The sequence below is a fragment of the Podarcis tiliguerta genome (assembly GCF_965153285.1).
Source record: "Podarcis tiliguerta genome assembly, chromosome: 5".
In the NCBI taxonomy this organism is placed as follows: Eukaryota; Metazoa; Chordata; class Lepidosauria; order Squamata; family Lacertidae; genus Podarcis; species Podarcis tiliguerta.
Genome location: NC_139538.1, coordinates 80226108 through 80239655, shown reverse-complemented (window position 1 = coordinate 80239655; position 13548 = coordinate 80226108). Strand labels below are relative to the sequence as shown.

At 48.0% G+C, this 13548-nt stretch overlaps 2 protein-coding genes across 7 annotated transcripts in view; both read right to left on the bottom strand.

The window, feature by feature from the left end:
- The window catches only part of LOC310677442 (disks large homolog 5-like), a 37460-nt gene extending 29920 nt beyond the window's left edge, over positions 1 to 7540 (bottom strand). Inside the window, exons 1-2 of one of the 6 annotated variants that reach the window (XM_083440502.1) lie at positions 6900 to 7478; positions 2555 to 2833 (exon numbers count right to left, since the gene is read on the bottom strand). In XM_083440502.1, the coding sequence (XP_083296628.1) occupies positions 2555 to 2762 (208 nt within the window). In that variant the 5' untranslated portion in view covers positions 2763 to 2833; positions 6900 to 7478. Of the gene's footprint in view, positions 1 to 2554; positions 3652 to 3687; positions 3741 to 6899 lie in introns of those variants that run through there. The other 5 variants (XM_083440503.1, XM_083440495.1, XM_083440504.1 and 2 more) reach the window with 5 other exon arrangements.
- Positions 1 to 13548, bottom strand: part of DLG5 (discs large MAGUK scaffold protein 5) — a 112517-nt gene that overhangs the window by 1489 nt on the left and 97480 nt on the right. The gene's annotated exons all lie outside the window — the stretch shown is intronic.

The following is a 13548-nucleotide window of genomic DNA, read 5'->3' as shown; positions in this document are numbered from 1 at the left end:
TCCCTGTTCTAAACACTGACAAAAATCTACTACCTAGAATGCAGAACTCTCCATTCATGCAGTAATTCCCAAGAAAGAAATAATATAAATAAATATATTACCCCTATTGGAGCCAGTCTTCGGGTACTTTGGCGTCCACGGTATTTTTACACCTTCTTTTTGATATTTTATGGTGATGGAAGAAAAACAGTCAGGCTTATTAAGAAAGGGGGGGGGGGACTCCTCTAGGCCCTGAATTTCACAAGAGATCTGCAAGATTTCTGCTGTAAGCAATATATAGTGGTCCTCTGGAACACGCGTTATTATTACAGAGAATAATCAAACTGCATCCCCTGGTAGTTATATCAATCACAAGGACACCTTTTTTTAAAAAAACCAAAAGTGGTATATGGGTAAGGCGTGCGGCACCATTGTCCCCTCCCTGCTATCCTTCTCCTGAATGCTTTCCTCCTCAAGCAAAATATTTACTCCCACAAGCACAATATTAAGAGACATTGCTCTGTTCTATCTTTGGCAGTTCTAAACAAAGATGTAAACTCACTGAGACAAGGAATCATGTGCACTGGGCGTGTAATACAACATAGGCAGTGCATGGGGCCCAACACAGTCCTTACAAGGGCTGCACAAACCCAATGATTCACTCCTGCGTCTCATAGGAGGCTGGTACATGAACTTGGGAGAATTCTAGAAATCTGCATGTCAGCACTGCAGCAGCATTCCTGGTAGCTGAAATGAGGATTATTCCTGGGCCTTTGAAAGGCTGTCTGAGTGGCCAAAGACAGAGAACAGAGTCTGAATCAAAGGCTTGCAGCAACAGCTGGAGAGAAGGCAGAATATTTTCTTCCTAAATTGCACAGACGACAGAAGGAAAGAAATGGCCTGCACTGTCCAATCCAAAATGCCACTTACCAAGTCTCATCATTGAAGGCCGTGGTGGTGGATTCTGAGGTGGACCTTGCTGTTTGTGTTAATAGAATCACTCCTCTTGGGAGGGATGGAAATGGCTTCCGTTTTGGAGGGCTGAGATGAATATATCAATGCTCCTAAGCCCATCTTAAAGAGTCAGAGGCCTCTTGAAAGCGGACTTCTGTTGTTAAGGCAAGAAGAAAAAATAAAGGGGATTGTGGTCAGAGAGAAATCTTCTAAAGTAAGCACTTATGCCAAATATCTAATATTAACCACCGATAACCCTAGAGAAAGCACTGAAAGAATAGAGTGCATTCTTGTACCTGTGGGCAAAGTTCAGAATCACACACACTTTCAACTCAAAGTGAAGAGAAAGATGCTCTTCACTTGCTGGAGTGTCTTCCCTTCATGCAGGGAAGACTGGGGCTGAGGGGGGGGGGCTGAGACTGGGGCTGAGGGGTGTGGCTGAGGGGGGGATCCTAGCTTCATGTAGGGGCACTGGGGTGTGTGGGTGAGGGGGGACTGGCAGTAGAGGGTGCTTGAGGGAGGGGGATCCTACCTTCACGCAGGGAAGGCTGGGGGCAAAGGGGAGGCCTGTCTGCCGAGCGCCCAGGGCGGCGCTGAGCTGCTCCTCCCAGAGCCACGCGCGGGCAAAATGAGGTGATGCCACTGTCCTGCGCGCTACGCTGTCGGGGGGCAGCGGACGCTTTCTGGAGGGGGGTCAAGGCCCGAAGGGGGTGCGCGGGACAGGAAGTGGCCTTGACAGGCCTCTCCAGCGGCTCGGAAAGTCAGCCTATGTAAAGAAAATGAGAGTAGGCCAAATAGATTCAGCCTTGCCTTGCCTTTGCCCCACCCCCAACCCAGCTGGCCAATCGGGTTTCTTAGATTCTCCAAATGTGACTCCGGGGCCCACCAAAGGTGGGAGGGTTCCCTGTTCTAAACATTGACAAAAATCTACTACCTAGAATGCAGAACTCTACATTCATGCAGTAATTCCCAAGAAAGAAAGAAATAATATAAATATATATATTACCCCTTCATGCAGGAAAGACTGGGGTGTGTGGCTGGGGGGGGGGAGCCTAGCTTCATGTAGGGGAACTGGGGTGTGTGGCTGAGGGGGGACTGGCGGGGGAGGGTGGTTGAGGGAGGGGGATGCTACCTTCACGCAGGGAAGGCTGGGGGCAAAGGCGAGGCCTGTCTGCCGAGCGCCCAGGGCGGCGCTGAGCTGCTCCTCCCGGAGCCTCTCCTTTGAAAGTGGGTGCTCTCTCTCACTGTCTCTGCCAGTGAGCTGATTGATGCTGGAAGCACACCTTCAAAAAGGGTTGCTATAATTGCCCATGAGCTGGCCCATGACACCCCCCCCACGTTTGAACTCTGACAGGTGTCAGTCGCCTGACATCTTTAGGACATTGTGTGATTGACAGGGGTGGCCCTGCCTTCTTGTCAAAGCAGGCCAATGGCAGGTTGGGGATGAAGGAATCCAATTTGTTGGGCAGATCCAAGTCCCCCACCCCTATTCTATAGAATATAATGAAAACAAGCTAATCTCAGTTTTTAAAAGGTTTTAGTTGTTTTTTTAAAAAAGAGGCATGACAAATGGGCATGTAAAACAAGTAGCACTTAAAATATAAAAAGGAGGGCAGCTCACCTGAAGGTCTGGTTTCTGAACCAGCCTTCCTACTTAACTGAGTGGAGGTCTGTTCTGCAGATTGTGCAGGTGGATGGAGACCATGCACACACCGTGGATCAGATTCCTGCTGTGACTCCTCATCAAGGAAATGCTCCAATTTCTCTCTCTCTGAACGCTTTGCTGTGGCTTTGGTGACACTGCGCCTCAAACTGGGACAAAGACCCATTTTCAGTAGAAAACTTCACCCTGTGTTCTGTTCCAGTATGGGTGAATACATTCATAGCTGATCCTTCATTCCTGGAATCCAGCAAATGAACAAAACAAAGCTTAGACTGCGGTCCTAGACACAAGGACCTGGGATATTCTCTCACTCTAGTTAATTCAGATTGTTCTCTGCAATACAGTGACTGAACAACAGAAACCCATTTATTATTTCTAGACTGACCTTGACCTAGCTGAAATCCACATATCATGTGAACTCAGCACCATTAAAACTGGTTCACAAGGGACATGGTTCTTTTACTCGATGGACATCCCAGCCCTACTCAGACACGAGTCTTGGGTCTCCTAACACTATCCCAGTGTTTCCTCAAACTTGGGTCTTCAACTGTTGTTGGACTGCAACTCCCATCATCCCTAGCTGGCAGGACCAGTGGCGCCCCAAGTTTGAGAAATGCGGATCTAGTCATTTGAAACTGTCACCTCCAGGCAACCAGCCCACCCACAGTATTATTAATTCTATAACAGCACGTACAGCTATTAGCACTGGTCTTAACACTGTATCAGAGGTACACGGAGCCCACCAACAGGTGGTTGCCTACAAAAAGGGCTTGTCCTTTGGATTGGTTCTGGACTAATTGGTTTTGCAGTTCTTGGTTTTTTTATGTTTATGTGATTTTTATTTATCTGACCTCTTTCATTCCCCAACCATTAAATTTCCTTAGATCGCAAGCCTGTTTGGGACAGAACTACTATAAATTTATGGGGTGGGGTGGGGGAAACTGCTGCAAGTTGTCTTGAGTCCATAGGACAGAATAAATTAAATTAATATATGACAGGTCATTTGCACACCATGCCAGCTTCTCCTAAGTGACATAATACCAAAAAAGGGGAGAAAGAAATGAGTCAGGAACAGGAAAGCAGGTACCAACCTCTTTCATCTGTTATGGGATGAAGAAGTGAAAGAGTCTTTGAAGAATGCTCTGGAAAGGGGAGGAGCCAAATGGCTGTTGGTTCCAACAGTGACCATGCAGAACTGTCATGGAAGGCTCCGTTAGCAAGGGGCCAGTGCTTGCTGCTCTCTTTTAAAAACATTTGAGCTTTAACAACTAGCTTTCCATTTTACTCAAGCGCAATCTGTCACTGGCTGCGAGGTTGGGAAACTGATGCAAGAATGCCTTCAAGGGAAACCTTTGGCAAACTATCGGGGGGGGGGGGGACACAAAAATCCCACCGTTGGGATGCAGCCAATGAGGAGCTGCTTGTAATTGTTTGTGAATTGTGCCTCTTTCCCAGATTGGGAAAGATGGTAGCAAACAAATGTCCTCATCACACAGGCAGCCAACTACTCCAGGTGTCTACAGGGATCACTTTTTGATAACTGGCAGCTTATTCAGTGTGGCAGGATTACAGCAACCTGTATTTTCATTAAAAAATAATAATGCTACACTTTGATTTGCTGAATTTGTGTTAAGTCTCTAGTCGGATTTATTTTATTTTTTTGCTGTTGATGTTGTGGAACTGGCTGTATTGAAGAAGAAAGCTATGCTGTCCTTGTTCTTTTTTAACCTTGAATGTGGAAACAGACAAGAAGGGGTAGAAAAACCCCCAGTAACGGCACTGAAAAAAGCAGGGTACTTTTAAACCTTGGGTAATGTCTCCAAGTAGCTTTGCTTACAATAAGTGCACCTTTAAAGCACACACACATTTACTCCAATGCAATATAACCTAATTGGGATTGCTCAATTGCCTGTGCCTTTCAAGTTAACTGCCTGGTGCTTTTTATGATTGAAGGGCAGCCATCGGGTAGATCATTTTAAAAACTTAACATTGCATCACTATAACATTTCATATTATCATGCACTTCAAGTGCCTTTCCATTAGAATGTTGCACTGCAGCAATTAGAGTTTAGAGTTTGGACTTAATAGCCCACCTTTCACTCCCCTTAAGGAGTCTCAAAGCGGCCAACAATCTCCTTTGCCTTCCTCCCCCACAACAAACACTCTGTGAGCTGAGTGAGGCTGAGAGACTTCAAAGAAGTGTGACTAGCCCATGGTGTCTATACATCGTGGGACTCAGGCTACAATCCTGAACACAATGAAGCTGCTTAAATCCTATCAGAGTGAATGGGATAGGAGCAACTCAACTATGCACAGGATAGCCACCGACTGACCCAGTCCAGAGAAATTTACGTATATAGCAATCCTAGGCAAGTCTACTGAAAGCTAATTCTCAGTGTGTTCCATGCGCTTACTCCCTAATGTGTGGTTTGGGACTGCAGTCCTAGCTATGCTTCCGTCCCACTGAAATCTACAGCACAAGTTAGTTGTGAGCTGCCATTTCAGTGGGTCTCAGGAGTGAGAAGCTTGCTCTGGATCAGGGACAATATTTCCAAGACCAGTCCTAGGTTGGCTGTAGCCCAAGTATGGGGGTAACTGGAGAGACCTCAAAATATTCGGTCCACTAAAATCAGTGAGCACAATCCTGTAGGAAGTATTCCTGCCTAAGCACCAGCAGGGGAAAAAAAACCAGCGGTGTGCTCCTCTGTAGCTCCCTGCTTCTTTCAATGGAGCTTGCATGGGAATAACTTCTCATAGGATTCTGCCCAAAATATGTTTCCGGACAGCCGAAATCCCAAATGTCTTGAGTTAACTGAATGCAATGGGTAAGGATCCCATAGATTTCAAAGAGCGTGAGATACTCAAAATCCTGGCTCCATCGACATTTGTGTGTGGATTCAGACCGGTTCCCCCCCCCCCCCCCCCGTTGCTCAGTTCTTTTACTTGACAGTTTTCAGCAGTCACCTTAAGGGGGGCAATGTGGCCAGGTCTCTTCCACAACAATACTTCTGGCAAGTTCAATGTTTCTGCCTCTACAGTGCTTATGGGATTCTCCCTCCATGGCAGATGACAATTCCACATGGATTCTGCTTACAAAGAAGGCGGGAAAGAGCCATACAGAGTGGCTCAATTTGAATTCTGACCTTACGAGGAGCAAGATTTTGATTAAGTGGGAAGAAACAGGGGTGAATGAGAAGGGGTGGGCAATGTGTGATTGTTTCAAGACTATTTGCCCATTTAAATGTCTTCTTTGTGCAAATCCCTTATTCCCCCTTTCCTCACCAAAACGCATTCACTGTCATTAGATCTAACATGAATGGGCAGTAAAACTCTTGAATTGGATTATACATATTCTTCGTTACCATTTGTACTTTTGAGGCCACCTCATCTCTTTAGTTAGCTGGTTTTTCCATTGCTTTGTTACCACCTACGGCTGAACCAAACAAAATGTGATTTGGACATAGCAAAATCGACAGTACTTGATGCTAGAAAGGCAAACCCATCCGAGTGCAAGAGAGACCTGGCAGCAATAATAGAGCAACTTGGCTAGCAAGTTTATTCTTGCCAAGGTGCATCTCCTTCTCAGCCTGTTTGTGTGAGGTGGGGAGGAGTAGCTGAAGCCATCATTCAACAAGGAAAAGAGGAACTACCACCACTGTTCTGAAGACTCCCTGTCCACTTCAGACAAAAGAAGTCACAACCTTTGAACCTCAGCTCACCCATGACCGCTACTGAACTGCTGGTCCAACACAGTTTTATCCAAAATCTGAGGTTATTGCCTTTTGAGGATTTCTTTAACTTTTCATGCCACAGCAACAACAACCAAGGGCCCTCTGCTCTCCTAGTACCAAAGCAGCTGGAGAAAGGTAGCAGTAAATTAGAAAGGACCAAAAGAAGCAGTTTACTTGGGACTAAGGCTGCAGTTCCCAAGGACTGAGCTGCATGTGACATTCAAAAGCACTTGCTCTCCTAAGCAGATGCCCTCAAAAATGAAGCCTTTGAACTCACTGGGACCCATTTCCCTGTCAACACGCAAAGGCTCCAGATACACGGCTGCAATCTGAACATACAGTTTATATGTAAGTTTCCCTGAAATGAGTTGCCAACCATGAACGGGACATTCTGCAGGTGTCCAACCCTCGCCTTCCCCCCACTCCTCGGCCATTCGCAGCTCCCAGAGGAAGGCACCAGCTAGACACGCGAGTGGGCGCGCTGCGCCAGACCTCAGCTTCCTGACCCGCCCTAGGCAACGTGTGAAGCGGCCCACAAGCGGGAGAACCCGGGCAAGAAGAGAAACTCTTACCTTCTCCTTGCCCCCACAGTGACAGCAGACGGTACACAGGTACTTGAGGGTCCTCCAGAGCAGGAGAAGAAAAGGGGCACCATGGACGAGGCCAGAAAGGCCCACCACATGCGCTGCCCGCGGGCGCAGGGGACCTCCATGGTCCTGGGGATGATGGCCGCGTTGAGTGCCGAGGAGGATCTCCTGGAGCCGCCTCCGCCATTGGCCATGGCTAAGAGCTCCCGCTGCTGCTCCTGCCAGCGCCCTCGGCCAAGCCCAGGCCCAGCCATAGCGCTGCTCTTGGGCGGGGAGGTGCGCAAGCCGAGCCTCAGCGCACGTCCAGGCAGGCGGCCGCCGCTCCAGTCAGAGGCTGCCCCTTCCCCCTCACGACGCCCGCCACCAAGGCGAGAAGGCGGGCGGGACTCCTCCCTTGGTCGCCTCACGATTTGCGCGCCAAGGCGGAGAGCGACCCCTCGCCAGTCTCTCCGGCAAGTCCAGCCCCTTCCTCTCTCCTCGGCTTCGGCTCCCCTCCCGGCTGGCTCCTGCCTGGTCTCGGGGCTCTCCAGGCTCCCCCTCGCCTCCTCCCAAACGGCCCTGCGCGCTTCTCCGAGCCTGCCTCGAGCAAATGGAGGCGAGCGAGGGAGCGAGAGAGCCACGCGCTTGACAGGGAGCGGCGGCAGGAGCCGAAGGGCGGGCAGGCGGCCCACGTGACCTGCCGCCTCAACAAGTCCTTCTGGCGTAACAGAGAGCGAGCGAGCGAGCGAGCTGCGCCTTAGGCTTGGAGGCGGCGGCGCGGTCCTGGCACTTGCTGAATGGCGTGACGCGCTGGCTGTCCCTCTCTTCTCCCGCTCCCAATCCAGCGATGTTTTCCCAGCCGCTCTCTTTTTCTCTGCAGGTCTCAGTGACTTGCACGCCTCATGGTCGGGCCGGGGAGGAAGGACCCCAAATAGCAAGAAGGAAAGGCGGCAGAGCAGAGATCGGCCTCCCTTCACCCCCGCCCGGCTCGCCTCTTTTGCATGTCATTCTCCCTCTCTCGGTTTTCCTTCCTGCTCCATCGGAGGAGCAACGAGGCATAGGGAGCAGCCCCAGAGGGACACGATCCCCGCCGATTAAAGGCTGCTCTTGAAACCCAGCGTTCGGCCTGGATGGTTGGCGTTGTTGTTGTTCTGAAAGCAATCTTTGGCTGAGGGCAGGGAAGGAGGCCGTGGGGTCTGGGGAAATGAACGAGAGCAGCGAGCCGGATCTTGGGCCAGGGTGGAGTTGCACAAACAGGTGCTTCGCGATGCCAGAAGGGAGGCGTGTTTTGTTTTGTGCGGGCTTTTGTAGAATGGTGGCTTTATGCAGGCGCTATCAACATAGGACGAAGAGGAGGGCATGTCTGTCAGTGCACAGCCGGACTCGGAGGGGTTTATTGCTGGAGAGGGAAACAGTAACATGCTTTGCAGGAACAAGCATAGGAATAGACGCTTGCACAGGATTTTGTGAAGCCTGCCTCCCCGTGGCTGAAAGTGGGGATGTCCCCGCAAGTGGGTTTTGGTGGTCCTGGCCAGGAAGTAAGAATGGAAGGCTCACAGTGTAAGGCAGGACTCTTTGTACCTTCTAGGAAGCGATGAAGACTAGCAATGCCAATTCCTTTGGTCTTGTAGATGTGCAATAGCCTTTCTTGCATTGAATGGAGGGGTGGAGCTAACCCCTTTCCCTCCCAGTTGTTACAGATAATCATCCATTTTCATCTTTATGTGCCCCAAACTGTGGAGAAATGAATTGTGTTTGCAGGGCAGCGGCTGAAGAAGGAGCCAAAAGGGGTTTCTTGTGTGTGTGATTCTTGTGGCTGATTAGCTGATTTCCCTGGTCAAAGGTCAGAGGGGGCAGGGTTTCTGTTGAGGCAGGTGATTAGCTGTGGGAGGAGCTTATCAGTGTTTGCAGTGTTTGCAGGGCAGTTTGAACCATCTTTTAGATTTCGCGGAGCTAGTCTCAAGCCCAACGACACATTCTCAAGATGGAGGGGGAGGGAACAGCTGCAGTCGCCTGCGGTTCCTGCGCAATGTTTGCCATCTTGCCAAAGGTTGCAGGCAGCTTTACGTGCAGCAATTGCATGTTGATTGCCCTCCTAAAAGACAAAGTCCAGCAACTGGAGGAACGTGTAGCTACGCTCCAAAGAATTAGAGAGCTGGAGCTCTTCTTGGAAGCAACAGAGCACACCGTCTCCACCAAGGAGGAAACAGGGGACTCCCCTGAGAAGGAGGCTAGTTCACCAACACAGGAGCCCGATATGTGGAGAAACGTGACTCAAAGAAGTAGGAGGCCCAGGGTTCGCTCTGATTGTCTAGAAATACACAATCGCTTTGAGGTCCTCTCCCCTAGCATGGAAGACGAAGAGCAGACTCCATTTGAGGATCTCTCCCTCATTACAGTCGATCACGTATATGAAGAGGAGCAGCAAAGTCAGTCCTCAGGGAATGTGCAGGCGACCTTGGAACGGACCGCTCACGGAAGAACCCTGACCAAACCTAAGAGAAGGCGTGTAGTGGTGATAGGGGATTCCCTACTGAGGGGAACAGAAGCAGTGATCTGTGGGCCTGACAAGATGTCTCGGGAAGTGTGCTGTCTCCCCGGGGCTAAGATCCAAGATGTAACTGAACGGCTGCAAGGAATCATAAAACCCACTGACAAATACCCCTTCCTCTTGGTTCATGTGGGAACCAATGACACTGCAAGCAATAGCCTCCAGAAGATCAAAAGAGACTACGAGGCTCTGGGCAGGAAATTGAAGCAATTAAATGCACAAATCGTCATCTCATCTGTCCTCCCAGTTGAACGACGTGGCCCAGGGAGAGAGAGGAAAATAGTGGAAGTAAACAGCTGGCTTCGCAAATGGTGTAAACAGGAACGGTTTGGATTCTTAGATCACGGACTGCAGTTTCTTGAGGATGGACTTCTGGCAAGCGATGGGCTGCACCTCACAACGGTTGGGAGGAATGTTTTTGCCAAAAAACTAAGAAACCTCATCAGGAGGGCTTTAAACTGACTAATGTGGGGGAGGGAGACAGTGCTCCTGAAGGTAGGAGTCTATTAATTGATGAAGATGATCATCCAAATGTCATAGACCAAATGGAGCAAACAGCAAGCAGACCTAGTGGTGGGAGGAAAAAATCCTTAAATAAGAGACACGGGGGAATGACTAATGGACTTCAATGTCTGTACACTAATGCACAAAGCATGGGAAATAAACAAGATGAGCTTGAGCTCTTGGTACAGCAAACTAAATATGACATAATAGGCATCACTGAAACCTGGTGGGATAAGTCCCACGATTGGAATGTAAAAATGGAGGGATACAATCTATTTCAGAGAAACAGACCAGACAAGAAAGGAGGAGGAGTGGCGTTATATGTCAGGGATGTGTATACCTGTGAAGAGATCCAAGATTTAGAACCTCAAAGCCAAAGTGAGAGCATTTGGGTCAAAATTAAGGGAGAGAAGAATAATAGTGACCTCATTGTGGGAGTTTACTATAGATCCCCAAGCCAAACGGAGGACATAGATGATGCCTTCCTGGAACAGATGGCCAAGCATCCAAAAGGAAGGGAGATAGTAGTAATGGGGGACTTCAATTACCCAGATATTTGTTGGAGGTCAAACTCAGCCAAGAGCATAAGGTCAAACAGATTCCTCACTGGCCTTGCAGACAACTTCATTGTCCAGAAAGTGGGAGAAGCAACAAGAGGAACAGCCATTTTAGATCTGGTCCTAACCAATGTCGATGACCTGGTTAATGGGGTAGAAGTGGAAGGATCATTAGGCGCAAGTGATCATGCTCTTCTGAAGTTTACTATACAACGGAAAGGAGCAGCCAAGCATACTAGACTCAATTTCTTGACTTTAAGAAAGCCGACTTCATAAAACTTAGGGAAGTGCTGGGTGAGATCCCATGGACAGTAATACTAAAAGGAAAGGGAGTTCATGATGGCTGGGAGTTTGTTAAGAGGGAGATAGTAAAAGCACAACTTCAGGCAATACCAATGAGACGGAAACATGGAAGGTGCCTAAGGAAGCCAGGGTGGCTATCTAAAGAACTTTTAACTGAGTTAAGATTAAAAAAGGATGTGTACAAAAAATGGAAAAGGGGGGAAACCACCAAAGAGGAATTCAAACAAATAGCCAGCACGTGTAGAAACAAAGTCAGAAAAGCTAAAGCACAGAATGAACTCAGGCTTGCTAGAGAGGTTAAAAGCAACAAAAAAGGCTTCTATGGGTATGTTCGTAGCAAAAGGAAGAACAAAGAAACAGTGGGGTCACTCAGAGGAGAAGATGGTGAAATGCAAACAGGGGACACAGAAAGGGCTGAACTCCTCAATGCCTTCTTTGCCTCAGTCTTCTCCGATAAAGAAAACAATGCCCGACCTGAAGAATTTGGAGGAAATGATTCAGCAGAGGAAACACAGCCCAGAATAACTAAGGAGATAGTACAAGAATACTTGGCTAGTTTAGATGTATTCAAGTCTCCAGGGCCAGATGAACTGCATCCAAGAGTATTAAAAGAACTGGCAGATGTGATCTCAGAACCACTGGCAGTCATCTTTGAGAATTCCTGGAGAACAGGCGAAGTCCCGGCAGACTGGAGGAGGGCAAATGTTGTCCCTATTTTCAAAAAGGGGAAAATAGAGGACCCAAATAATTACCGCCCAGTCAGTCTGACATCAATACCAGGGAAGATTCTGGAGCAGATCATTAAGCAAACAATCTGTGAGCACCTAGAAAGGAATGCTGTGATCACCAATAGTCAGCATGGATTTCTGAAAAATAAGTCATGTCAGACTAACCTGATCTCATTTTTTGACAGAATTACAAGCCTGGTAGATGAAGGGAACGCAGTGGATGTAGTCTACCTTGATTTCAGCAAGGCATTTGACAAGGTGCCCCATGATATTCTTGTAAAGAAGCTGGTAAAATGCGGTCTTGACTATGCTACCACTCAGTGGATTTGTAACTGGCTGACTGACCGGACCCAAAGGGTGCTCATCAATGGTTCCTCTTCATCCTGGAGAAGAGTGACTAGTGGGGTGCCACAGGGTTCTGTCTTGGGCCCGGTCTTATTCAACATCTTTATCAACGACTTGGATGATGGACTCAAGGGCATCCTGATCAAATTTGCAGATGACACCAAACTGGGAGGGGTGGCTAACACCCCAGAAGACAGGATCACACTTCAAAACGACCTTGACAGATTAGAGAACTGGGCCAAAACAAACAAGATGAATTTTAACAGGGAGAAATGTAAAGTATTGCACTTGGGCAAAAAAAATGAGAGGCACAAATACAAGATGGGTGACACCTGGCTTGAGAGCAGTACATGTGAAAAGGATCTAGGAGTCTTGGTTGACCACAAACTTAACATGAGCCAACAGTGTGACGCGGCAGCTAAAAAAGCCAATGCAATTCTGGGCTGCATCAATAGGAGTATAGCATCTAGATCAAGGGAAGTTATAGTGCCACTGTATTCTGCTCTGGTCAGACCTCACCTGGAGTACTGTGTCCAGTTCTGGGCACCACAGTTCAAGAAAGACACTGACAAACTAGAACGTGTACAGAGGAGGGCAACCAAAATGGTCAAAGGCCTGGAAACAATGCCTTATGAGGATCGGCTAAGGGAGCTGGGCATGTTTAGCCTGGAGAAGAGGAGGTTAAGGGGTGATATGATAGCCATGTTCAAATATATAAAAGGATGTCACATAGAGGAGGGAGAAAGGTTGTTTTCTGCTGCTCCAGAGAAGCGGACACGGAGCAATGGATACAAACTACAAGAAAGAAGATTCCACCTAAACATTAGGAAGAACTTCCTGACAGTAAGAGCTGTTCGACAGTGGAATTTGCTGCCAAGGAGTGTGGTGGAGTCTCCTTCTTTGGAGGTCTTTAAGCAGAGGCTTGACAACCATATGTCAGGAGTGCTCTGATGGTGTTTCCTGCTTGGCAGGGGGTTGGACTCGATGACCCTTGCGGTCTCTTCCAACTCTATGATTCTATGATTCTATGATTCTTCTATAATCCATCTAATGTATCAGAGAGCCTCCAGCTACATCAGTTTTAGCTAAACAATTATGCAACTCGCTCCAGTATCCACCATGGTTCTGTCACTTTGTCAAGTCAAAATGTAGAATTACAAAAACCACCTCACTCCTTGAGATAACCACATGCCCCATATAATAGCAGAAAATATTTCACTTAGCCGTTATGTAGAGTTTATGGCCATTCTTCAGTGAGCTCACCAAACCAAAATCATGCAGATTATTTATGAGGGAGAGGATGGAGACAGCTATTCAAATATATCAGTAGCTGAGGGAATGCTAGGTTGCTTCATAAAGTGTGCATTCATAAGACATTCTTTCTCTCCCATGATATCTGAAATCAGGTCCAATGAAGCCTTTGCATGGTCCAAAATTTGTATCCCCCACCCCACCCTGTGGCTTTGCCATTTTAAGACTTCTCTTAACTTGGGGGAATTGTTTTATTTTTCAGCCTTACACACATTAGCTTGAGAAAAGCTTATAAAGCACTCCCATTTCCAAACTGGGCTTTGGAAGGTCATGGGTTAGGACTCCAAATCAGCAGGGATGAGGTCATAGAATTTTTACCTTTTGCCTAATGCCTCTTATACTGGAAAGAAAAAGCA